Source organism: Euprymna scolopes, chromosome 25, assembly GCF_053919585.1.
Source record: "Euprymna scolopes isolate OS-2025 chromosome 25, ASM5391958v1, whole genome shotgun sequence".
NCBI classification, from domain to species: Eukaryota; Metazoa; Mollusca; class Cephalopoda; order Sepiida; family Sepiolidae; genus Euprymna; species Euprymna scolopes.
Window position 1 is genome coordinate 90,499,446 of NC_136506.1, and position 27,946 is coordinate 90,527,391.

Sequence of the window (27,946 nt, forward strand, 5' to 3'; positions counted from 1 at the left end):
AGTTACTTCCCTTAGTTTGGAACAAAAAAAATATTGGGGAGGGGGGGGAATGGTTAAAATCAAAATGTCTATTCTATCCAATGGAAATCGTTACCCACCCAAAATAAACCTTTTTTTTTTTTTTTTTTTTTTTTTTTTTTTTTAAATTAACAAAACTAAATTTTTTAAACGCCAGATTCCACATAAAATGTAAATTTCCTAAACTTGAGGAAAGGCTCTTCATTGGCCACCAACTGACCTGATTTACAAAGCAATAGCGCCAATACCGCTACTGGAATGGCACAAGAAAAGTAGTAGTCAGCTGACGATGTGGCCATCTTTCGCATATTTAGTATGCAATGATGAAATCATAAAGGGCTGAAGTATGCAGAGGAGTCAGCAGCGGTCAGACCTGGATAGACTGCCTTGACTTATGATGCAGTGAGTTCATTTGGAGATGGTTCAACTCACTCCATGTGAATGCTGCCATAAGTACAAATTAAACCAATAAAAGTGTATATATATATATATATATATATATATATATATATATATATATATATTTTATTTGTTTTAAATAAGCATTAATATGTCAATACACATTTATGAACAGCTTTCGGTCAGCCAGTTACAATTAACTAGAGACCTCTTCAGGTGATATTGCTTATACAAACGTTCAGTCCATAAATTATATATATATATATATATATATATATATATATATATATATATATATATATATATATATACAGCATAATCATGTTGACACACCAGTTCTCGCCAAAACTGAAATGGGGGACCATTTGGTAATACCAGGTGCTGTATATGCTCGGAGCCTCGAGAAGGATGGGCGCCGCCAAGCTATTCTTACCCAAGACACGCTGCATGAAATAATGCAGCGCCCCCACGACCCCAAAGGGGACACAATCTTCATAAAGGGACATAACTGATGCAATATTTTTAAGTTTACTCATCCTGGGAGAGGGAAAATTAATTTCCCAATTTGATGAATGTTGTCATTAACTAAAAAAACTACCCTATTCTGTGATACATAAACTTGCGAGTTTGCCTAAATATTATTCGACTCTACTTTAATTCAATTCTCACCAAAGATTTCTTTCACAATTCAATTTATCCCATCATATAAGCTCAAATGAATATGTTTTGAAACAAATGGAAATTTAAGTGATCAAACTTTGCTATAATGCAACAGTGTTGATCCAAATATTGATATGCTGATAGTTTGTGATTACCAAAGTGGCAACCTGTAAACTTGGCCAGTTTTTAAAAATAATATGCTATTTTTCATGGTGCAATAAAATACCAGATGTTATGTTGCGAAACAAGAAGGTGAGGATAACAGTCCGCAATAAATAAATGGATAAATAAAAAAAAGAAAATGTTATTTGTAACTATGAAAATAGTAAAAAAAAAAGATAAAAATAAAAACAATTATATTCCTAATTCAAACTGATTGTGAAGAATGATACGAAAAATGTAGGCAAGTCGGTTTGCTAGATATGACAGAGGACGAGCATCTCTTCCGCTTTCCCCCATTTGTCAAACCTAACTTCGCAATCCTGACACGAAAATAGCAGAAACATCTACTGTAGACATGAGCAAGAATCGAAAACTTGCAAAACAAAACAACCAGTAAGAATTAAGTTTAAAAAATCTTTGAAAGTTTAAGAATAAAATCTTGATATACTTCACAAACGATTGATAATTTGTTTTATTCAAACTACTATCTTATTATATTCACAATGTTTCGGATGATATAACCTCTGACCTTTCTCAGGTGCATCTGTTTGAACTTGTGAACTTTCTAGTCAAACTGATGGATAGATTATTCTCATTCACTCAGCCAAGTGTTAATTTGTTATTTTTAGTTATTGCTTGTAGTAAGAATTGATCCTGTAATCTCTAACAGATGACTTATAGACTAAAAGTTCCAAAGTATCTGTCTTATTGATATTAAAGGTTCAAGCCTTACTAAAGGGGGAAATAACTTTGAATAATCTACTAGATTAAATAAAATGTTTGAGTTGAAATTCCATACAGGTTCCATACAGGTTGCTTTTTTAAGTTTAGAAAGACGTCCCCTGAAGAAAGTCGGCAGTTACATCAGCTGAAATGTTGTGAACCCAATGATGAATGCATATTTCTTACTGAGTAATAATAATAATAATAAAGAAAAACATTTAAAATTTAAAATATTACTGTCAGGCACAGCAATCTCATGAACTAGAAACTCCTTTGAAAAAGGAGTATTTACTTAGATTTACAATCAGTTTTTTTGTTTTTTTTTAGTATCTTGGAATTTATTTTTTCCAATGAAACTTGTTTGGTTTGAACTAAAAAAAAAAAAACACACTGTCTAGTCTGAAATATGAGAAAAAAATTGTCATTGCAAAACTTGATTTCTTTTTTTTTTTTAGGGAGGGAAGGGGGGTCTGAATTATGCAGAGTTCAAATATTTGCTTTATTTTAATGTTCGACTTCAATTTATTTTAGTCTCACTATGAATAACATAAAAATCTAAGTGTGTGTGAGAGAGAGATAGACACAAAATTGAAACCGAAGAGAACACTACACAAACGCTAATTATATATGGAGAGATAAAAAAAAAAAAAAAAAAAAGCAATAAACCAAGTTATAGGATGAGCATATAACTTCGTTTGTTCCTTTTTCATCTCTCCATCTCATTGGAATATCATTATATATTAACATATAATCGGAAGTAATCATGACACCCTGCACTGATGATTCCCAAAAGGATTTAACACTAGTGTGTGTAGGTATTAAAAAAATAATGATAGTAATTTATATATATATATATATATATATATATATATATATATATATATATATTACAGTCTGTATCTTGAAAAAGTCCAAGTTTTAGACAAAATAACAACTGATAACTTCATTTTGGAGAGGTTTCGTTTCACTAAATATTTTGTTACATTGTTATCCAAAGTGTGGGTGTGTGTGTCTGCGTCATGAAAAGAAATTTGCATAACGGTCAGGCGAACTCATAAAAACGAAAAGCATTTCACACATGGGGCAGAAGGAAATAGATGGCAGTAGTAATAACAGGTAGGGTTTGATATTGAATCAGCTAAGAAAAGAGTGAGAAATTGTGTTTTATAGTCTCTGACAGTTTTGTGTGTCCGTTTAACGCCTGTGTTACAAAGCCCAATGGAATCATTTTTTAAGGAGACTCTATACAATTAGATTAAAAAATATATCAAAGATCAAATCCTAAATGTGATCCATGTTACAACTTGGGGACGCTTTAAGTGGGAAAATGAAGAAAACTTTATTTGTAAGTTTCTCTGATGATCACAAATGCCATTCTATTTTACAAGAATAATAAAAAAAAAATCTTATTTAAAGAATTTTTTTTTCTCATTTTGAAATGGTTAAAAAAAAAAAAAATTTTTAAAAACCCTCAAGACGTGAATTGTTCAACCATTTTTTTTTTTTTTTTTAGTGGAAAGATTTCTTTAAAGTTGACAGCGACAAAACATTCATCCAGAAAGTGCACATATACAAACATTTTTCAAACAAAAGCGTCACAAAATGAATAACATTCGACTGAGCCAACAATCACTCACCTCTTTTTTGTGTAAGAACACTTTCCATAATTACTTAACCAAAAGCCTACACTTCTTTTTTTTAATATCCTTTCAAAACATGGCCGTCCCAATAACAGACAGAGAGATCTAACCATTTGCAGTTTCTGACCGGAGGCAAATTTTACTATCAGTCAGTAGAGATAGTTTTAGCTGCTAACATTTTACTGTCATTGCTCTTAGAAAATTTTATTCTGAAGGAATTCTAGCATTGGCTATGATGAGTAGAAGGTTACCAAAGAAAAAAAAAATCACAAAAAATAAAAAGCACACGTTGAAATATGCTTTTGTTTATTCCAAATTACCGGTTTCTTTATTTATAAGAATCTATTACAGCAAAAGACACCATAGAACGTCTTGTTGTATTCCTATCAGTTCGTTTGTTCACAATTTAATATGTACACAATGGTACTCTGTTTCACACATTAATGTTCATACTAAAAACGGACTTTTATACACTTTTATTCAAACACGATTTCTATATATACTATTTATTCAAAAGACATCTACATTCGATGATTAACCTCATTTGCATATTACATTAAAGATAATCTATTTTAATAATTAGCTTAATGTTTTTTATTATTTGTTGTAATAGGATCTATTTGGAAATATTATTTAAAGTTTTAGTTTATTTTTAATTCAATTTATATTTGATTTAGTTTATTTTTAATTTAATTTCTATTTAATTTATTTTCAATTATTAACAGCTGACAACAGCTGCATTTAAAACCGGAAGTAAGCTTGCTTATTCAAGCTATGAAGAGTTCATGCTTGATTTTCATAGACCAATGTCATTATGAGATGATTTTAACCATGGCTATGATTAAGTAAAAATTTGCTAAAAAAAAATAAATAAATTGAAAAAAGCCTATATTGAAATAAAAATCATTCATTAAAATATACGTCTGCTTTTGTTTAATCAAAATTACCTGTCTCTTCATTTCTAGGAATTTGTTAATAATTATCAATTTTATTAATTAGCACAGTGTTGTTCTTATTTTGTATGTAAAACACATAAAAACAATCACTAAACTAATATCAAAAAAGAATTTTCTGTTTTTCATTGCTATATCAATAATCTTTGAAAATACACATTATGTCCAGTAAAAGGCAGCAGTCATCAGGAGAAATAACATTTCAGAAATGGCCGACACTCTGTTCACTTTGGTGACGAGGAAAAAATTCCCCAGAGACATAAGTTGTTCATTTTTTATGGAAAGTACCTTAGAAAATTTCATTCAAAATGGACTCTAACCATAACCATTAAGTACAAATTCTCTCTTCTTCCAGTAAAATATCTTGGTTACAAGATTACATGGCATGTTATAGGAATTACCTTGATTCAACAACTTTGAGAAATTGTCCTTTTTTTAAAAAGAAACTCAAATAGCAATACTTTTAGTTGATGTATTTGTTTTGTTTTGGTTTAAAATCTTCAGTCAGAAAATAAATTCTTCCGTGATTCACTCATTTAAAACTTCAAAGCAGTAATAAATCCTTTTCTTTGCAGAACTTAAAATATTCTTTGGTGTGATTATGTTTTTTTTTATATTTTTTTTTCCAGAGGAAAAAAAGAAAAAGAATTTTATCGCCTGTTGGAAATGATTTTTTTTTTTTTTTTTTTTTTTTATGTATTTCATTTCCACTCCAAGACTCGAAGAGCAGCTATCACAGATACGAAAAAAAAAAAAAAAAAAAAAGAAAAAAAAGCTCTATTTTTTTTTTTTTTTTGACTTGTAGTGAATACATACATATTTATAATATTAAGGGATTCGGAAGCTTTAAGTAAAATGGCCGACATACAAAAAAAAAAAAAAAAAAAAAATACAAAAGGAAGATAACTCCTGCATTCCTAAAATTGGTTCAACTACTAAATAGTTAAGCCAACAACACTATAGAAAAAAAAAAAAAAATCACACACACGCATTTATCAAAAACTGAGTTGATTAGGGAAATTAAAAACTGAACCTTCATGGAGGTCACAGACAAAATCGGAACATTCCAGAATCATTGGCCTGTTTCGGGGCTGAAGTTAAGGAAAAAATGAGAATGGCAAAGGCACATATAAATGTACGAAACGCATCAGTTATTAAATACAGGTTAAAAGTAATTCATAAAATATCTCTAAAACTTATCTAAAAAGTGAGGGGGGGGGGACATGTAAAAGAATTTTCCAGATCCAATTTTTAGAATTGTAGAAAACTTGTTTCAGCACCATGAAATTATAAACTTTTCCAAATTCTTAAAATTACTAATCACCTTCCTATCCTAACATTGCTCACAATTCCTAAAAGATACAATTATCAAATTGGGTTTAATTTTAAAGTAAGCAATAACAAACAATCTCTTACCATTAATTTTTGAGATATGAAACCCGATGTTGGGATTATTAAGATTAAGTTGAAAATATGAGAATCATATTAGCTCTGTTATATTTTTAATTTATAACAGTAAGCACTCTGTAAAATTAGGTTTAAATAAATAGGTGTTCCTTGTTTTTTTTTTTTGTTTTTTTTAAAAACCCAAAAAACTATTCTCATTTTGAAATTCATAATAAAAATTTCAGTGTTTAAGCTCAATAGATGTTAATTAATAATTCTAGAGCATTTATAAATTGAAAAAACAAATTCCCACAACATATCTTTATCCTCCAGGCAATCAAGGTTTCTTTTACAATCAACTAACTCTGATTTTTCTAGATCAAAAATGGAGTAGACCTGGGGTTGAATATATGTACTCTAATGAGCAAGAGAAAAGAATCAACATACAAAAAAAATTTTTTTTAAATGAATACTTTTTTTGATGAATCATTGTCAAGAAAATTCAGGATTTGTTGATCTAAAAAGAAACTTTGTTATAAAATAAAGATATAGTTATTGAAATCTCTCTCTCTCTCTCATATATATTATATATATATATAATAGAATAAAAGAGAATTTGAAAATCTGACTATAAGCAAAAAATCCTATCTTGAAAGGGACGCTCACTATTCTATATAGAGATTTAATAAACAAAAAAAAATTAACTGATGACAGATAAGATATTTATATAATTTATTGAATCCTTAAACGTTTAAAACGAAACATGGAATACATTAGAAGGTATTTTTAAAGTATAAATTTTCAAAACTCGACGTAATAAAGAATAACTCCTACTGTATTCCGTGTCTTTGAACATTTGATGCTGTAATAATGTAAGTTTTTTTTTTTTTATCCCTCATCAGTTAATTTTTTTCATTTATATATATTAGTGATGGGACGATTCCAACTTTTTTTTTTTTTTTTTTCAATTCCAATACAAAAAAAAAAAAAAAAGTACCGATTCTGCTTTAAATTCCTGATTCCGATACAACAATACAATTACCGGTTTAGATTCAGATACTTTTAAAATCACTCAATATTAACTTTAGAGTTGTTTTTTCTTTAGATTACCATAAAAACCTATGCGATATAAGGTATATATTTTTGCGAATGTAAGAATATATTTATGTGCAGAATCTATGCATTTTAATTTTGTAGCCTAAAACCAATACACATTTACTATTTTACGTTTGGTAGTAGTAATGGAAAACTACGTTTTTAACAAAACCAAACCAAACAATAAACCATTAAAAGAATCGTTTTTGACATCAGAAAATAAACACGTTTTTTTCTGATTCCGATATCTTAAACAATTTCTCAAATCCTGATTTTAATTAATTGTCCCAACACTAATATATATATATATATATATATATATATATATATATATATATATATATATATATATTTCAGTATATAAGATAAACCTTAAAGTTAAATCATCTTTAAAAACCAATATTTCATTCCTTAGCATGATATATTCAATTGAATTTCACTCAGAGAAAGTCTTCTAAAAAAATAAAGACTTAATCATTTTATATTCATTTTTCTACTTACTCTTGCCAAATTGTCAAATTGAATCTAACTTTCTCCATTATATACTGTATATACTTGTGCATAAATCGATAGTGTGAATAAGTCCATGTGTATTTTAAGACCAAAAATTGTGTCATTTTAGGAATTATCTGTGTATAAGTCAATTGTAGATTCTAGACACATTAAATAGCCTGCCTCATGGCTCTTTCTTGCACAGATTATTTCCTTTTTGGTGCTTTTTTTTTGTCAAGACATATCATAAATTGTTTCTCAGCATTTGCGAACGATAATACGTGCATTTACGCAAGTGTGGTCTATTCAATTTTCATATATAGAATCAACCCACTGCACACTTACATGCAAATGAACGCAAATGTTGTTAATCAGACATTCTGAGCAATGACATGTTGTAGATTTCAGGTGCAGTTGCCGTTTTTAGACATAATTTATGTCACGTACCATAATAACGTAAACGCATGCATTGCATGAGCCATAATATACTGTAATAATGTGAACGCAATCGTTAAGTATCATTAAATAGTTGTCATTAAATTGTTAAAACTTGTTGAACTTAGGGGAGAACGACATATGGTAAAAACTACATTTCCTAACCTACTAATAAAACATCATATCACTGAATACATCATATCAGACTTAGGCTTATAACCACATCTAGAGAGTGAACATTGCGAGAGCTATTCCAATTATTATTAAGCCTCCCACTGAAAAACCGCGCATGTGCTTACAAACACACTGCAGTGGGGGTTCGGAAGCATTGCGATTAATTACTAGGATTAACAGTATATACCGAGTGCACAAACAGAATAGCATTTTCTATTGTTATGATCGAGCGCCGAGTCACTCTTTAACAACATTTCCAAAAATATTATCTACATATAAGTCGACCCCCCCCCCCAAAAAAAAATCCTTAAAATTGTCTCCCAGAAATTTGACTTATACACAAGTATATACGGTAGATGTGTGCATGTTTCAGCATTTTTTTTTTCTTTTTTTAGATGGAGAAGTAATAATTGATATTTGGACTACTATTCTCATCTTTAGATTCACAGATGTTTCGGTTAATATAATCGCAGAGATTTTTCAGGGACATCTTTCCAAATTTGGAAACCATCTAGGCAGAAACGGGAACCTGGATGGCATTTATTTAATGCCATGAGAATGAAAAGTTAATTCATGTCATGCTTATTTCTTATCACTTGTAGTAAGGATTGAACCTTTAACCTCCAGAAGACCGTCCTTAGTCTTCAGCGGGTTGAAGGTTTAAAATTTTGCTACATGACTGATGGAGTGAAAAAGCTCCACACATTCATGGATTAAATAAAAGGTTCAGTTTGAAATTACATAAAGGTTTTTGAGTTTGGAAAGAAATTTGGATGTTACGTCAACTGAAATGACACTGTATTGTTTGGACAACTGCTTTTTATCTTGGTTTTTATAATCAAAATGAAAATAGTAGTCCGAAAATGTTATGACACTATATATACATATTGTTTTCAGTTTTTCAATTGTTGCTGATGAATTTACGCTGACTGTTTCCAACCTCTTATGGTTGATTTGGCGTAATGAAACTAATGGTATGACTTTGAAATATGTATATATAGTGTCGTAATAAATATTGTATCTTCAGCTGTCACATCCACAATCGAGCACTTTATTGGATTTTTTCATCACCTCCTGACACGCTATATATATATATATATATGAGAGAGAGCCCTGTGACGTGTGCTAGTGCAGAAACACAAGTTAATTTGCATAGACTGTTCTAATGTCTATATGAATTTATTCATTTATAAAACTACTCTGTATTGAACATTTTTTTTTTTTAAATTTGTTTTTAGTTCATTTTAACAATACATTTGAACTTGTGTGTATTGTATTGTATGTATGTGTGTATGTATGTATTATGTGTGTGCACATTACAAGTCAGTAAGAATAAATTAGAAATTTTGAGGAAATTTTTTTTTTTTTTTTAAATGGCAAAATGCGATAAAAATGAAGATGTCTTTACTTTTTTTCTTCTTTCTCTCCCCCAGTTTCTTAGGAATCGGTATAAATAACAAACGTACTACACGAGTTGCTACAGGTTCCGTGAACATGTTAGAGGTTTCTGCAGGAAATACACGTTTACGTATTTTGTAAATAACTGTCTGCAATGAAGGAGGAAGAATGTTAGAAAAAAAAAAAAAAAAAAAAAAAAATGAGAAGGAGCAGTAGGAGGAGCAAAAAGGAAGGAGAAGAAAAATTAAAAAATGAGAAGGAACAGTAGGAGGTACAAAAAGGGTAGGAGGAGCAAAATAAAGGAAGGAGGAGGAGAAGAAAAAGAAAAGTAAAAAAATAAAAAAGGAACTATGAGGAAGAAAAAAAGAGGAAAATGGATGACACTTTTTGTGTCTGACATTGTATTGCTTTAGAAAAATGTGAAAAATAGTTTAAACGATTCAAGGGTTTGTTTTTGGTCTGGTCTTTTTAAGAGGGAAGGGAAGAGGAGAAGAAATGGCCATTTATTAGTATTATGTTAAGTTTCATATCTTTATCAAATAGAATTCGATTAAAACTCAATAACTGATTTAAAAGAAAAAAAATATTTTGTTTTTAAATACAGTCGAGAAAAGAAAAAAAATTTTTTCCATAAGAGAATACATAATATGAACAAAATTCATTCCATTGCTTTCATATAATTTTTTTAAAACTCATTCCCTTTTTTTTAAATGTATGACTACGCAGAAAGAAAAAAAATCTTTTTCATTTGCTGTTTATGATTTCACGTTTTTCGCTTTAAACAGGGGAAAAAGAAATGGAAAAAAAAAAGAAAAAGAAATACGCGAACCAAATAGCTCCAATGAAGTGTCCCTTTGCTCAAATTAACAAGGCAAAAACTGTTTCTTCACCCTGTTACAGCTAAAGTATTTTTTTTTTGTTTTAATCTCTTATCCTCAAAAAAAAAAAAAAAAAAAAAAAAAAAATGTATAAGCTTGTTTCAAACTTAGAATGGTCCCTAAAGTCTGTTGCGTCATTTAAAATTTTTATTTTTATTTTGAATTTCCTGCTTCCCAGTTTTTGTGGATGTTTTTTTTTTTTTTAATTTTATCGATTCAAAATAAAATGTTTTTTGATAATGTCTTTTATAATGAAACCAAAATGTTGTTTCTAATGATCGTTCGGCAGAACTGCAACGAATAGTAAAAGGCTACTTCTGTTCCGAGCAACTTCCAGGCTCTCGACAACAGAACGGCACATTAGCTTTTAGTCTTTGAAGCATTTGTATCCTTTAATTGCTCAAAACAGAAAGATGGGCCAAGGATGGTAGTGGGCAGATTGGGGCGAAGGTTGTGTGTGTAGGTTAGGATTTTCTTTTTTTATTTAAATTTTTCTTCTTGTTGTAAGTATATATATATATATATATATATATATATATATATTAATTTAAATTCTTCTCTCAGTAAAAATAAAAAAAAGCAATCATCTGTCAAAACATACAGTTTATGATTTGACATAATAAAAGTCTTGTTGTTTTTTTTTATATTGAGAGAAAAAAAAAACATTTTCAATCCAGCTCCACTGCATTTTCTACTGATCACTTTTTTGAGCCACCATTAACCATGAAAGACTCATTGAAAAAAAAAAAAGGCTCTTGTCTAGAATTCCACCTATTTTAATAAATAAAGATAAAGAAAAATATGTAGATGTATGCATCTGTGACAAAACGAAAAATAGCATATTCCAAAACTCATAAATCAAGCAAGTAGTTTTATTTTTATGAAGAAAATCATTTTTAGGCGATAAATGAGAATTCATAGGTATTACAAACAAAAAAAAAAATCTAGTAAGTTCGAATTATTGTTGAGTTATCTCCCTTGTTTCTGGAGATTCCCCCCCCCCACCTCAAAATGGAGATAAAGTCAGTCCCTCTTCTGTCATTCATAAAATTTGATTTTACTATTTAAAAATGAAACTACTGAATCAATTTATGATTTCTGGAATATGATATTTTCATTTTATTATGCAGATTTTTCTTTATTTTTGTTTTTTAATATATGGCGAATTCTGGACAAGAATAATAATAAAAAAAAAAAAAAAATCCACTTTTTTTTTTTTTTTTTTTTTTTGCAAAAAAGTGTCTTTTACTAAAGCTTCTTCACTGGTCTCATCTTTCATTTTTGAGCTTTGTTCTATTTTTTTTTTATTATTACTTTAAACAAATTTTTTTTTTTCTTTTATATCGTGTGTATATCATTTGCCTAAGCAGTATGGACCTACGCCACACGAAATGCTGTTCAACGTTTAGACTTTTTCCCTGTGAATGAGAACCAGCTACGTTTTTTATTTCCTGATGGGTGAGGTGGTCCTTCGATAATGGTGGTTGGGTTGGTGATTCCCCGGGGAAGTGTGGCATGGGCAGGAAGATTTTTCCACAGTTCTTGTTGGTAACGAAATGACATGGAGGCATTCTTTTTGAGTAATTTTTCTGGAAAAAAAGGAAAATAATGGTTTTAGAAATTTGAGAAAGAATGGTGGTACAATAATTCAAACAAAATAAAAAATACTTACATGAGAAGGATTTTGCTTTGACTCCAACAAAAACCTAAATCCAATATAAACTGGTTTTTAACGGCATGTTAATCCGTTTCAGGTTATTTTATGCCAAGAGATAAATTATAATTAAATTTAAGATTTAACGATTAAAAAAACCAGACAAGTGTGAAATTATTTTTCATAAATATTTATTTTATTAGAAATAAAAGAAAATTTTTTTTCAAATTTTTGACATTTCTCCATTTTTGTTGCTAGATATCTATAGGGTTCAATTAAAAAAAAAAACTTGGGTCATTTTGATTGTTTAGCAGAAGTCATGTTGGTGTTATACCAAAGAAAAATACCTTCTAATTAATGTTTAAGTAATTCCAGTTTCATTTTAAAGTTTACATAAAAAAAAAACTAGTTTTTACTTTGAAATGCTTTTTTTTTTTTTTGGAATTTTTAATAAATAAGGTCATCAAAATATTGTTTTTTTTAAGTTTTTTAATTTGAAATGCTTTTTTTTTTTTTTCAGACTCGTTTTATATTTTAAAAAATGGATTTTAAAAGTTTACACAAAAATTAGTCTTTATGTTTAAATGTTTTTTGTTTTTTTTTTATCCAGAATTTTTAATAAATTATGTTAGAATCAAAATATTTGTTTAGTCTTTAATTTGAAGTGTTTTTTTGCTTGTTTTTTTTCCAGACTCGATTAAAAAAAATGTATTTTAAAAGTTTGCATGAAAAGTACTCTTTACTTAATTTTTTTTTTTTTTTACAGATCATAAAAAAAGTATCCAATAAAGAATATTCTTGAAAATTAATTTATCAGTGCCAGAAGAAATGCTTGCAGATGACCATGAAAGTTTCCCTTGCTTATCCCTCTCATAGCCCTGAAATTTACTTAAAAAATTCTGAATCCTAATTCAATTTGTTATTAAAATGCAAATGAGTTTGTTATTTTATTTGTATACTTTTTAATAATATCCTTTATATTTTTTTTCAATAAATCCCTTCAAAGTACAAATAGTGAATAATAATAAAAAAAAATGAAGGGACTATTTTGAGGTGTTATCAGTTCCGATTACAGATATGCAGAAAATACAGGAAGACTGTTCTCAAAATAAAAGTTGACTTTAATTCACACAAGAGAAGAAAAAAAAAGAAAATTCTGAAGTCCGATTCAATAGAGTAATTCTAATATAAAATAAATATTTCAAATTTTATTTTAGCAAAAAAAAAAAACAACACACACACAAAACAAAAGAACAACACACACACACACACACACACACACACACAAAACAAAAGAACAATTAACCTCACATTAAAGAAAAAGAAAAAATTCTGGAATTCTGGATCCAAGTTCACTCAAGTATTTGCAATATAAAAAACACATCTAAAGTTTCATATCTAAAGTTTTTTTCTTTAAAAAAAAAAAAAATAAAAAAAAAACAAAAAAACAAATTAACGTTAAATTTTTAATTATAAGGAAACTGGAAACCATTATGTAAACATCAGAATTGACTTTTTCTCGGTATACACCGGCATGACTTCTGCGAAACAGAAAGCAGATGTCAAAATTATATAAGTTTTTTGGGTTGTCATCCAGAACTCAATCTAATTAAAGTTTTTTGAATTTAACAATCTGTAGTTCTTTGGCATCAACTATTATTAGGCATCCGACACTAATCTAGTTTCAAGTACGATAATGGGTATACATTAGTGATGGGACGATTCCAATATTTTTACCGATTCCGATACAATTACTGATTCTGTACTAAATTACCAATTCCGATTCTTTATAAATCTCTAAAAAATATTTATGTATATATTTTCTAAAATGTAAAAACACTTTTGAGGTGGGGGTTATCTATATATTTTAGTTTTACTGGAATTTTAAATCAATAAATATTTGTTATTTTATCATTACAACCTGAAGTGAAAGTTTTTTGTTTTTTTTTTAATTAAAAAAAACAAAAAAACATAAAGGAATCGTTTTTGGCTTCAAAAAATAGACACAGATTTTTCTGATTCCAATACAGATACCCCAGAAATTCTGATTTTTCCGATTCCTGATTCTGATTAATCGTCCCAACACTGGTAAATATAGCAAAATATTCTCCAATTTTAACTTGTGATAACTCTTCTTTTTTTTTTTCTTTTTGATTGTTTTGATAAAATTTTAATCTAAACAAAATTTAATCTTTTTTTTTTTTTTATAAAGGTATCATTCTTTCTCTTGTTATTACTTCCTTTTGTTTTTTGGGGTTTGTTTTTATGAATTCAGAAATTCCAATGCATTTATCTGGAATGAAATGCAATATTCAAAAAGTTATTTTATTTGCTTAAAATTTATTTAGTAATTTATTTTGGGATTTACAGTGAACTGCATTAATTGAAATCAATAGTTTGCATCATGGAAACTTAGTTCTTGGATTGATAACCTATGTTCTTCAGAGTTTTGATAAAACAGACAAACGATTAGAGACAAAAATCAAACCAAACATTTATTCATGAAAAATAAACTTTTCTTATTTAATTATAAAAGAATATTAGTCATTACAAACCAGCTTAGAGTTTAGTGTTAAAAAATTGGGAAAATATAGTGAACTTCCCTTAAATTTCAACTTGTGATGACTCATTTATTTTTTAGACTGATTATTACTTGGTACTTATATTCACAGCAAAGACCCGTGATGGCTGATAGAATGAGAACAAGCTCCTTTTGTGTATTAAATAAGAACTTTCATTCAAAATATCGTACAGAATCTAGAGTTCAATGAGATGTACTTGAAGATCAGAGGTAATCTCAACCAAAACGCTGTGAAAATGACACTCAAGATGAGTACAAAAGTCTGAATAATCCAAAAATTTAAAAACGAAAAGACATTTAATAAATTACAGTGTAATTGTGTATTCTCTGCCAAAACCAAATGTCATTGGTTGGTTTGAACTTTGAATGTTGATTTGTCAGAACAGACCACACACGATCAAACACCCAGTTAACTCAGCTAGGGATTTTTATCTTGGGCCCCGAAAATCAGCAGGGATTAGACCATTCCTGTAATGATCCGGTCCCTTTTGATTTTGCAATCGGAGTTTAGTTCTGTGCTATTGTAGAACGCCCATCCTCCCAGGCTTTGCCTATAATGAATTTATAATATTAATTTTGGATGCCTATAATGAACCATGATACTAATTTGGATACCTATAATGAACTGTGATATTAATTTGGATGCCTATAATGAACCATGATATTAATTTGGATGCCTACAACGAATTATTAATTTTGGATGCCTTTAATGAACTATGATATTAATTTGGATGCCTATAATGAACTATGATATTAATTTGGATGCCTATAATGAACTATGATATTAATTTGGATGCCTATAATGAACTATGATATTAATTTTGGATGCCTATAATGAATTATGATATTAATTTTGGATGCCTATAATGAACTATGATATTAATTTGGATGCCTATAATGAACTATGATATTAATTTTGGATGCCTATAATGAATTATGATATTAATTTGGATGCCTATAACGAACAATGATTTTATAAGCTTTTCCAGTTCTCTTGAATACTATACAAGTTTAAATAAATATAATAAAACTATGAATGTTGGCTTTCCAGTAAGCACCTGATTCTAGAAAGAATCCGGTTCTTGTTCACAATTTCCACCATATTAAAAAGATAAAAATGAAGATACTGATGTACTTATCTGTGATGAAATGAAAATATATTCCAAAAACCGCGTAAATTGATCAGATAGTTTTATTTTTAAATCAGAAAATCGAATTTTATGAGAAAGAAAACCCAAAACAAAAAGTAGATAACCCAATAATTCAAACTTTTGAGATTTTTGTTGTAATGCCTACTAATTCCCATTAATCGCTTAAAAATTATTTTCTATATAAAAAATAAAACTACTTGACCGAGTTACGCAATTTTGGAAATATGATACTTTCGTTTTATCATGGGTTGGGACATCATACAGATTTTTTTTCTTTATTTTTGTTTTTAATATAGGGCAATTCTGGACTAGAACCAATAATAATAATAAACCCGCAACGGCAACAGGATGTACATCTGTCCTCAATGTCCCTTCCTAATGATTTGCACATGTTCAGTTTCAAACTGTTTTTCTGTTCCTTCTGTTGGATTCATCAACATTTTTTTTCTAAGCATATTTACAGACAATTGTCTTAATGTCATTTAAATCTATATTTTAGACTCCTATCTACTCCTGCTGTTTCACTGTTATAAGGCTGGTTTAGGATAACCAGAGGAAGAAAAGTATTTATTTTAGCCATCCTTAATGATAAAAGTGTTATTTTTCATAAATAAATGCCTGTAGATATAGACAGTAGTAAACAAACATATATATATATATATATATATATATATATATATATATATATATATATATATATATTGTATTTTGTGTACAGAAAGTTATGAAATAAGTCATTGGTACCGTCGGTTTCAAGCCCGATAATTAGGACCGTTTTAGACATCCATATCAAGCTCTCTTCATCCAATACTCATCTCTTTCAAAAAAAAAAAAAAAAAAAAATATATATATATAATATATATATATATATATATATATATATATATATATAATATATATATATAATATAATATATATATATAATATGATTATAATATGCGTGTGTGTATATATATGATTTGTTTTTGGCGTTTTTTAGCGATATTAACAACTTTGAAACACTTATTTTTTAAGTTAAAATTATATATCTATATAATTTTAACTTAAAAAATAAGCGTTTCAAAGTTGTTAATATCGCTAAAAAACGCCAACAGGGCTCTATGGGTAAATTTATCTTTAGTTGACCTTTGACAACTAATATTTTCGTTTACTAGCCAAACCCACATGATTTTTAGAATATGACATCTTCGTTCTGTGACGAGTATGTACATAATAAAAATTTTTCTGTATTTTTTTTAATAAGTGTAATTCTAAATATACAACAAATTTTATGTTGATACTTGAAGATATAAACATTCTAATTTCTTCAAATGTTTTTTTAAACAGCCTTCGTTAAAAAGGGAGTATATTGTTCTATTAAACTTTTATTGTTTAAATAATTTGACTTTGTTCGTTTTATTAAAAATAAAAAAACTTGAACAAATATTTTCCACTCAGTAGTTAGCTTTGGAAGATTGTCAGTGAAAGAAATACAATCGCCAAAAGATAAGCGTTTCATTATTTCTAGTCGCCATTTTGAAAAATCACTCGCAAATGCGACTGTTTCACTCGCAATGTAGAGCCCTGGCCAAAAACAAATAAATATATATATATATATATATATATATATATATATACACACACACTATAATTTTAACTTTAATAAACTATAATAAATATAAAAATACTATAAGTAAATAATGTGAATATATAAAATATATTAATAACCAAAAAAAGGAAGAGTGATAATGGTTGGTTAGTTGGTTGTTTTACGGCATATCAACCCTTTTCAGGTTATTTAATGCCGAATCTGGTGATTTTGAAGAACGATTTTTTAATATAGTATATTTGTTTTTTTAAGTCGTATTCTATTTAACCCATAGTTGGGACCTTAACAGGTGCTACCACTCCGGGTCAGAGTGGACCTGGGAGCAATGGCAATTAAAGGGTGGCTCCACACTCCCTAAGGCCTGCAAGCTGGGGCCCTCACCATCGGATATAGTTTAAGGTCATATCCAGGACCGTATAATATAATGGATTCATTGGAATCCTATAAAATACGGCAGTTTTGTAAATAAGCACTTTCTTTTTGGAAGGCAAGAAGAATGGCACATATAAAGAAGACATTTTAATAACATGAATAGATCATCCATATTAATATGGAGCGAGAAATTAGATCAGATATCTGAAACGTTTTTTTAAGGGAGGTGGTGTTTGATCAACACTGCTGAAATGATTTAATATGCTGTTTTGTCTTTAAATCACTGAAACATGGTGAAGAACTTAAATTAGAACTAGTGTCAATTTTTGAAAGTAAACTAATACAGTGATTGCAAGAGATTAACTGACTTATTAGCAAAATAATTTTCCAACAAAGAACTTTGAATATATTTTTAAAGGTTGAAATATATATATATATATATATATATATATGATAGACGTAGAAAGAGAGATAAACAGATAAACAGAGCTAATGAGATTATATATATATATATATATATAAATAATTATGTCAGCCCTTTAAGAAACTCGTTTCTTATCATTGAGCACTTTCAATCGAAATAAAAAGTCGGTCAATTTAGCTCTTATGCACAGATCATCATATAATGATTAGATTACTCTGACTGACGTAAAAAAAAAATAATATTTAAAAAAATAAATGTTTAAATTTCAACAATATTTCTCGTGGTTAACAGTAGCCGAATGGATTAGGTCCTTGCTAATGAAGACAGAGATGGCTTCTGTTGCCTGGTTCGAATCTATCGACTGGTGTTAATCGTGACACCCTGCACTGATGATTCCCAAAAGGATGAAACACTAGTGTCTGTAGGTATTTAATAATTATAGTTTATAATTTAATAATTATAGTTTTTATTTATATATATATATATATATATATATATACATATATTGACTTATTTGTTGTTTCATCAAATACTTTTGCATGCAAAATCCGATCCCGCATTTTGCTAATTCCTACCCTACTAACTCCACAGATTAAGGACTATCCACTTATCTAGTGTTTCCTTTTCAGATTAAATATGTTTTTTTAACCGATTTCAAAGTGTTTTTTAACATATTTTATTAACTGTTTGCTCATATTATAAGCTCTATTTCCTATTTGGTTTTATCAAGCTTTTACATCTGGCTGAGATAATTTTATAAATATTATTTCTTTAATATTTATAATATACTTTAATTTTACCATCTTGGATCATTTTGGTAAATTTAATTGTAATTTTTATTATATATATATGATAGATAGATAAATATAGAGAGAGCAAGACAGAGAGAGACAGACAGACATAGTGATAAAACAGACAGGTGTATATAGACAGATACCAATCAAACAGATGTAATAAAACGGTGAAAAACAAATGTAGAGAAATAAAGATTAACAGAAGAAAGAGACATATAAAGAAAGAGAAAAAGCAATAAAGCTAAAAAAAATATTAAGCAGATAAAAAATAATAATAAACAAACAAATCAGGTTTTTAAAAGCAATAAACATTGAAAAAAAATTAACAGAATTTTTTAATTAGAATTTTATATTTAATGTGAAAAGTTAGAACAAGTTTTAAAAACTCTTTAAATATTGCAATATATACATATTAATTATTTAAAAATTGTAATAGATAAATATTAATTATTTAAAAAAAAATAGTTATATTTAATAAAAACAAAGAAAATCGTGACTTACATCAAATATATTAAATTAAATATGAAGTCTATATTAACGGATATCTTACTTTTCATTTTCAAATGTTAACAAAAAAAAGCAACAAATTTAAATAAATAAAAATAAAAAAGTGAATTGCAAAATATGAAAACTAAAGACACAGCAAAAAAAAAAAAAAAAAAAAAAGTAGCAGAGCAGATTTTATTTTTTGTCAGAGACCAATCAAAACAAAAGGGAAAAAAAGTTTATTTTGTCAATTAAAAAGAAAAAAAAACAAAAAACATTTGTCCATTATGTTTTGGACATTAGATACAAACGAGACACACAGACAGACGACAATAAATGCAAACAACGTGAAAGATTATGATGGACATTCATTGACGACACACAGACAGATGGATCAACAATTCTAAAAGGCAGTGGGGAAGGGCCACTTCATTTTTTAAAAAGTATATATAAATCTTATAAGGTTTCAGACAATTATAAAGGAAAAAAAAAATTTTTTTCAAATATATTCATAGGCGCAGCCACGATTGTCTCTATAAATCTAATAAACATGGCAGAGGTTGTTGCTTTCTCCTCTTCCTGTCTCCCCGGTTTGGTCTTATTCAGAATTCCTCCTATATTAAAAACAAAACTAAGGAAATATCTGTATTGATCAAGTTCTTTATTTTTCTTTTTTTAATATAGGAGGAACTCTGCTGGACCAAAACAAAAATTAAAAAAAAAAAAAATAGAGATAGATTTTATTTGTATTAATTGTTTTAATCAGAATATTGTTCTCATCCTGAGTGTTATTTGCACAACGGTGTAGCCTCCGACCTTTGTCAGACATGTTGGTCGCCATTTTGGAAAAGAAACAGGTAATACAAACAATCAGCTCTCATCTAAAAAATTCAGAACTATAACATGATACTTACATTATGATAAACAAGTTGACTATTTTTTTTTTTTTTTTGAACTTTTATACATCCCAACCAAGGCATATTGTCACGGAGATGAAAGAGGCTAGGGTGATTAGAAAACAGATTTATAGGAGGCATCCTAAGTGGGGAGCTGTGTAGCAAGAGATTTATTCAAAGTACATTTTAAATTTAAAGTATTATTTTTGTCGTCTACGAGCCAGTAATTTTTCTCTTTTCTTTCTAAGATAACGACCAACATGCCTGATGAGAGTCGAAGGCTACAACGACCAAAACGGTGCACAAATAACACTTAAGATGAGAACAATAGTTCAATCAAAACAATACAAACAATCAGCCCTCATCTAAAAAATTCAGAATTGTATATTCTTCGCATTTGTATTTTTCTCAGTTTTATTAAAATTGGTTTTTATAGTTCATTTCGAAATGTTTTGTAAGTAAAAAAAAAAAAAAAAATGTTAACGATGCAAAATTGAGAACAAAGATCAGTTTCAACATTCAAGAATTGATGGCAATTCTTTCAACAGATTTTCATTTGTTTGTTTTTTTTAAATCCACATGACATGGTGGCAAAATATCAAACAAGCCCAAGGAATGTTCGCAGATTATGGGGTAAAAATAAAACTCAATGCAGTTTATTATAAGAGAAAGCAAGGAATATTCCAGAATTGGAAGCGCATCTCCATTCCATTCTGGGAGCATCATCATCAGTACTATCATGCATTCCCCAAATTGGCAGAAGACATGCCCGCCTGTCGTTCGAGAAAATAATTGAAATAAAAAAAAAAAAATGAGTCCCCATAATAAAGTAACATCACCCCACCCCATCACATGACCAAAATTAACTTAAAAAAAAAAAAAAAAATGACGTACATACTCTCATATTTGTATTTTTAATAATTTATATAATAATGTTTGAGCTTTTGAACTGCATTCTCATCCATAAAAAAGAGATCACCCAATCATCTTCATATTTGGTTAAACACAGGGTTCGTACAGATTTTCAATGTCCATTTTCAAGGACTTTTCCAAGTTTTTCAAGGACTTCTCCAGAAAAAAACTAAACGTTTCAAAGCAAAATTTGGGGTGTTTTACAATCAACAGGGATTCAAAAAAGTAACCAACATCGCTACCATCTTGTCCCTATTTTTTGGCCCAAACTCATTTTAGATTATCACAATTTTTTCTTTTCTTTTTTTTTTTTTTCTTAGAGGGGAGGCAGTCATTTTTATTCATGGTAACCGCACTCCCCCTCCCAGATTAAATTATGAATAGAAGCAAAAATAGAGCAACATTTATTTCAATTTTATTTTCAATATTTAGACACAAATTTTTACTGGACATAAAGAATACAATTTTCAAGGCCTTTCAAGGTATTCACAAGACATTTTCCTTATTTTCAAGACATTTTTCATATTTTCAAGACATTTTTCATATTTTCAAAGCATTTTTCATATTTTCAAAGCACTTTTCAAGGTAAACATAAAAATAAGGCCTTTTCAAGGCAAAAAGTCAAAATTCAGGGACTTTTCAAGTCTGTGTGAACCCTGTAATATGTTTTACATACTCTCATATGTTACAGTCTTTTTCAGAAACTAACTTCCAAACTAATCTATCTGTGGCCAAGTTTTATCTCACTATTAAGTCCATCCTTGTCATTTGCCTCCCCCTGTAAGGTATATGACTACATTAACTGTTCTACATCTAATAATCCAAAAACTCATTTATTTACCATGACCATACCATCAAAGTCTCCTGTACTGCACACATCACCTTATACAGTCCTTCCAATCTTCATCAGAGCATTACACATTTATCATATCATTCTCATATCAATTCTCTCCATGGTAACTTTTTTTATTTTACTAGTTTGTAAACTTAAAAGAATTAACCAAACTTCACTTACAACTAACCCCAAGTCAGATTGGCAAGTGTCCAGGTTTAATCTTCCTCTGAGGTCACCGGAACTCAGCTGATCTTTAAGAGTTACATTATACACACATTGTATCATTCTCATATCATTTCTCTCCATGCAACACATATCCTCAACTCTCACTGACTGGCCAAGTTCCACTTCCATATGTCATCACATTGTGTACACATGCCTGATAGACTCTTCATTTCGGTTGACAGTGCTTATGCTATTCTATCCACCCCGAACGCTTGCAATCACACTTAGCAGCTGCTTCACCTTATTCACCAACGGTATCACCAAGGTAACAAAACTTCTGAACAGCATCAATAGCTTTTCCATCCAGACATACTTTCTCCACATCCGAGTTCTCATCCATCTCCATTGTCTTACACGTGTTTCACACATCTTATCTCTCAACCTACCAGTAATTCATGAGATGCAAAAGCAGTGTTCGAAAGCAGTATTTGAAATTGAATCGTTCCAAAGTCGAACACGACACCATAATTAGAATTCTGTAATCACGACAGACTAAAAATACACTTAATTGGTCTTGAACTGTCAGCTAGGCATCAGCCTCAGTCCCAGACAAAATGTTGCATCCCTTTTTCAATGGTCGATTCTCCGACGAACTACAAGCCCTTGTAACCCCCTCAACGTAAATACCTCCGACAAACCCAACAAGCAACAAAATCCCACCCCTACACAGTAGAGATCCCCAGATGCCAGAAAGCCCTCTACTTTAATAATTTCGTCCCCAGAACTGCTACACTTTGAAATTCCCTTTCAGGTTCTTGTTTCCCCCGATTGTTCTGACATACAGAAATTCAAGTGTAATGTAAACAGTCATCTTGCTGCTCAACTCCCTACATAGTATCCCTGCAATTATGTCCCAGATAGTAGCCCCCTACATCAAAGTGACACTGTGACTTGTTTGGGGTGAAAATACAAAAAAAAAAAAAAAAAAAAAAAAAAAATTACAAAACTTTTCATACAGACAACTGGTTCACGTTTGAAGATCATTTCTACTAAATTTCAAGTTCCTAGGTCTAATAGCCCAATAAATAGTTTGCAGCCAGACATGCACAGGCTTCTCATGTTAGTAGGGTTTTTTTTTAGTTAATGTGATCTAAAAAAAAAATTTTTTTTAAATACATGACATGCCGAACGAGACTTTTAAATCCAACGGTGTTATTTATATACTAGAGGAGGTATCCAACTTTGCCTCAACTTATATTTTATTTTTAAGACAATAAAATAGAAATATAAACAAGATATTGATCGGAATTAATTTTTATCTACAAACTCCAAATGACAAGCCAGCGTGTTGCTTTTCATACTAGAAGAAGGGAGATAATCTTCTACAATAAACTTGGCTTGATGTAAAATGTCATTCAAATTTTACGATTTCTGAACAGCAAATTGATTTTATTGTTTTTTCTTTTATTAAAATTCTACTCGGTAATTTTCCATAACTTTTGGCATACACCAATATTTCTTTTCGTAGGTTTTTCTCTTATCTTTTTTTGAACCACCATATTTCATATCCAAATAAAAATATGCACAAAAATTAATTCTAACAAATAAAGCAATGGATCAAATTATTCAAAACACTATAAAGGCACAATTGCGTAGGCACACTGGTTCTTGTTAGATAACCAAAGTTAAGCAATGTCGAGCCTTGTCACTACTAGATGGGTGATGCTTTCCTTATTCCCCAAAATTATCTTCCCTAACCGAAAAAAAAAACCCATATGACTGGAGATTGCTCGTAATTTAATTTTTGAGAAATTTCCATTCTCAGAAAGCTGTTCAATCCAACCAAGATGAATACTGTAATAGATACGCTTCTAATGTAACGTTATCATTACCAAAATAAACGTCTTTATAGTCCATTTCTTTTATAGATCCGTCATCAGTTTAGCTAGACGAATAAATAACTTCTCGTCATGCAAAAAGAAATACAGAGACGTTCGCTGAGAGTTTCTAAGGTTTTATTACTGGAGAGAATTGATTCACACAGGGGAGAGAAACTCAAGTTCTCTCAACAAATTGTTTAAGCTAGGTGTCTCCAAGTTTTAGAGAATGGGTGGGTGGGTGGGGGGGCATATCGCCGACTTTTTAGAGCTATGCGGAATCAAAATGAAAGAAAAAAATTTTTTTTTAAATGACCTGGACATGTTTTATACTATTTTGCTTATTAGCTTTGCTTTTTAGTGAAACTGGTTCTCCCAAACCTCATTCTTTGGATCATTTTATGAACAAAAAGAAAAATCACAACACTGTTTTCACACATTTCCATTTTTAAAATGCTTCCAAACATTTTGACGTTTTCCATCAGAGCTCTGTAAAGACTTTATGATTAAAGACTTTGGTAGACCGGATCTGGCCTACACACCATTGTTTGGAGACTCGCTGGTTCAAACTCATCTACTTTACTAAAATGGGTGACATGCAAACAGAGATCTTAGCATGGTTATTTCACTCTTAGCTATATTCAAAGTTTCTCTACAGCATTATTGGCAGTATGTCTCATACCTATTTTCACAGAACTTATCTTTTCTTTCATGTCCTGTTGTCCGTTTTACCTGCTAACCCTTGATTCAATCTTAAACGTCACCCACCGATGATCTTCCCCATGTCAAACTATACTAGCTGACTTAACTGCTATTGGCATAGGGTTCCTCATATGTAACCCGAAACTGATTTGAGATCTAATAGGAAAAAGGGGGCAAACTTTGAATTACGTTGACGAAATGAATGAACAGACAATAACGGACACAATTTCAAAAAGAAAAGAAAAAAAAAATTGAACATTAAAGACAAGAAAAATGGAATGAAACATATTTACAACAAATATTCTAAAATGAAATCAACTCTTCAAAAAAAAATTAATTTTTTTTTCCATCTAATAATATGCTAAGACATTTTTGAAAAATTCCATCTATATTATAATAATATGCGAAGACATTTTTGAAAAATTCCATCTATATTATAATAATATGCTAAGACATTTTTTCATGTTTGTAATTATGTTATCACTTAAGAGAAAAATGAAATAATCTGATCGGCAAAAACGGTGATTAATCTGTTGTCACCAGAGTAAAACAATTCAAACTTTATCCATTTTTAAAATGAATTGTTCCCAAATCAAATTATCTTTATGCTTATTTTAAATACATTTCAAAGAGTGACATTTGTTCCATTAATTTGAAGAATGTTTAGCTGATGATATTATTTTTATGATAAGACAAAATATTTATTTAAAAAAAAAAAATTGTTACATATTTAAAACCAAGAAGAGACGTTTGTTTTATTTAAAGGTTTAGCCGACAACGACAATTTTACAGAAAAAAATATAATTCTAAGTTTATGTTATGCAGATTTGCTAGTTTGTAGAGAAGTAGTCCAATATTTCAGTAAATGTTAATTTCAGAGTCCGAAATTCCATATTACCAAAACCCCAAAATTAATCAGCGACGCAAGCACCGATTTGGATTATTTTTATGATAAGACAATATTTATTAAAAAATAATTGCTATATATTTGAAATCAAAAGTACAGACATTAGTTTTATTTAAAGGTTTAGCTGACAATAACAAATTATTTTTATAAAAAAAAAAATTTTTTTAAAAATAAAAAAAATTTTTCTGTTTTTTTTTTACACTCAATATTGATTACTTCTAATGTTGGATTTGTTTTGTTAACATAATCTAAAAAAAAAAAATAAAAAATAAAAAATGCAGCATACCAAAATTTTATTATATATTGTTTTATTATTGGAATCCTTTGAGATGAACAATTTATTTATTTTCAAGCTGCTATCCTCATCTTCATAGTTGTTGTTGTTGTTTCACCATGTTTTGGTCAACTCTTCCTCAGACCAATAACCAGAAGAAGGCCAGAGGATGAGTTGGCCGAAACGTGGTTAAACAACAATAGCTATGAAGATGACGATAACAGTCTGCAAATAAATAAATAAAATAAATTAATAAATAACATAAAATAGATAAAAAAAATAAAATTAAATAAAAAAAATAAAATTAAATAAATAAAATAAAATTAAAAAAATAAAATAAAATTAAAAAAATAAAATAAAATTAAAAAAAATAAAATAAAATAAAAAATAAAATAAAATAAAAAATAAAATAAAATAAAAAATAAAATAAAATAAAAAATAAAATAAAATAAAAAATAAAAATAAAAAATAAAATAAAATAAAAAATAAAATAAATAAAAACAAAATAAATAAATAAAAATAAAATGAAATAAATAAAAATAACATAAAATAAATAAAAATAAAATAAATAAAATTAAATAAATAAAAATAAAATAAAATAAATAAAAATAAAATAAATAAATAAAAATAAAATAAATAAATAAAAATAAAATAAATAAATAAAAATAAAATATAAAAATAAAATAAATAAATAAAAATAAAATTAAATAAATAAATAAATAAAAATAAAATAAATAAAATAAAATAAAAGCCAAAATTTGTAAATCTGATACTTATTTAAATACTAGCAGAGGTACCTGGCATTGCCCCAGCTTATACCTAAGACAATAAAATAAAAAATATAAACAAAATATTGATCAGGACTAACGAAATTGGTTGACTATTTGTTGTCTACAAATTCCAAATGACAAGCCAGCATATTGTTTTCATATTAGAAGGGAGATAATCTTCTACAACAAGCTTGCCTTGATGTAAATGTCGTTTAAAGATTTATGATCTGACAATCCTGCTTGATTCTAAGTTTTTTGTGCAGATTTACTATTTTGTAGCAAAGTAGTTCAATATTTCAGTAAATGTTTATTTTAGGGTCTGAAATTCGATATTGCCAAAACCCCAAACTTTAAGATAGCAACATTAACATTGACTTAGTAAAAGTTTATTATGCAACCACAAAGATTGTTTTGTGCAGGAAAAAAAAAACTTCATTAATTTTCCGAATTTTTTACATGAGCATTGATTATTTGTATTATTTGAGTTCGTTTCAAACTCCAGAATCTTTCTGCAGAACTAGAGAATTTACACAGAATTTCGGATGGGGCCTTTTATTTAATCCACAGGAGAAGCCATTACTGAGTAGAGGTCCTAATTAGTTGATAATTGCATTTTGATATCAACCAAAACATTGCAAACATAACACTCAAGATGAGAACAGTAGTCTGAAGAATCCAAATAATACAAAACTTTATTAACTCAACCACTAACCTCAAATCCACGTTGGCAATATCACAACTTGGATTTAAAGTTAGCGATTGGATTAATTTTTTTTTTCCTGCACACAAAAAAAATTGTTGGTTTACTTTTCAAAAGGGAACTGATTGTACTGATTCTACATCCAGTTCCATGGCAGGGAAACAAACATTGATTAACTCAGTTTTAGTATAATAATAGATATGTCTGCATAACATAAAATTAGAATAATTGTATTTATTGTAGATTAACATGGATTTACGGCTTAAGAAACCTGAGGATTTCTGTTATACAAGTTTCTTTGAATTCCAAACTCTCTGCGTTAGTCTCATGGGGTGTTTTGTCACCCCAATTTTGCTTAAGTGCTCATAATTCCTAATTAGCAACTTATTATCTTTTCTTCCCTCCCAATACTATTCTGACTCAGGGAAGATATAGCACACATAGT

The 27,946-nt window shown here is 28.7% G+C and overlaps 1 protein-coding gene across 6 annotated transcripts in view; it reads right to left on the reverse strand.

Annotated features, from left to right (window-relative positions):
• Positions 1–11,550: 11,550 nt before the first annotated feature.
• Positions 11,551–27,946, reverse strand: part of LOC145247503 (uncharacterized) — a 1,258,807-nt gene continuing 1,242,411 nt past the window's right edge. For 4 of the 6 annotated variants that reach the window (XM_080109320.1, XM_080109319.1, XM_080109316.1 and 1 more), the window contains one exon: positions 11,551–12,002. In XM_080109320.1, the coding sequence (XP_079965446.1) occupies positions 11,812–12,002 (191 nt within the window). In that variant the 3' untranslated portion in view covers positions 11,551–11,811. The remainder of the gene's footprint in view (positions 12,003–27,946) is intronic. The other 2 variants (XM_080109318.1, XM_080109317.1) reach the window with 1 other exon arrangement.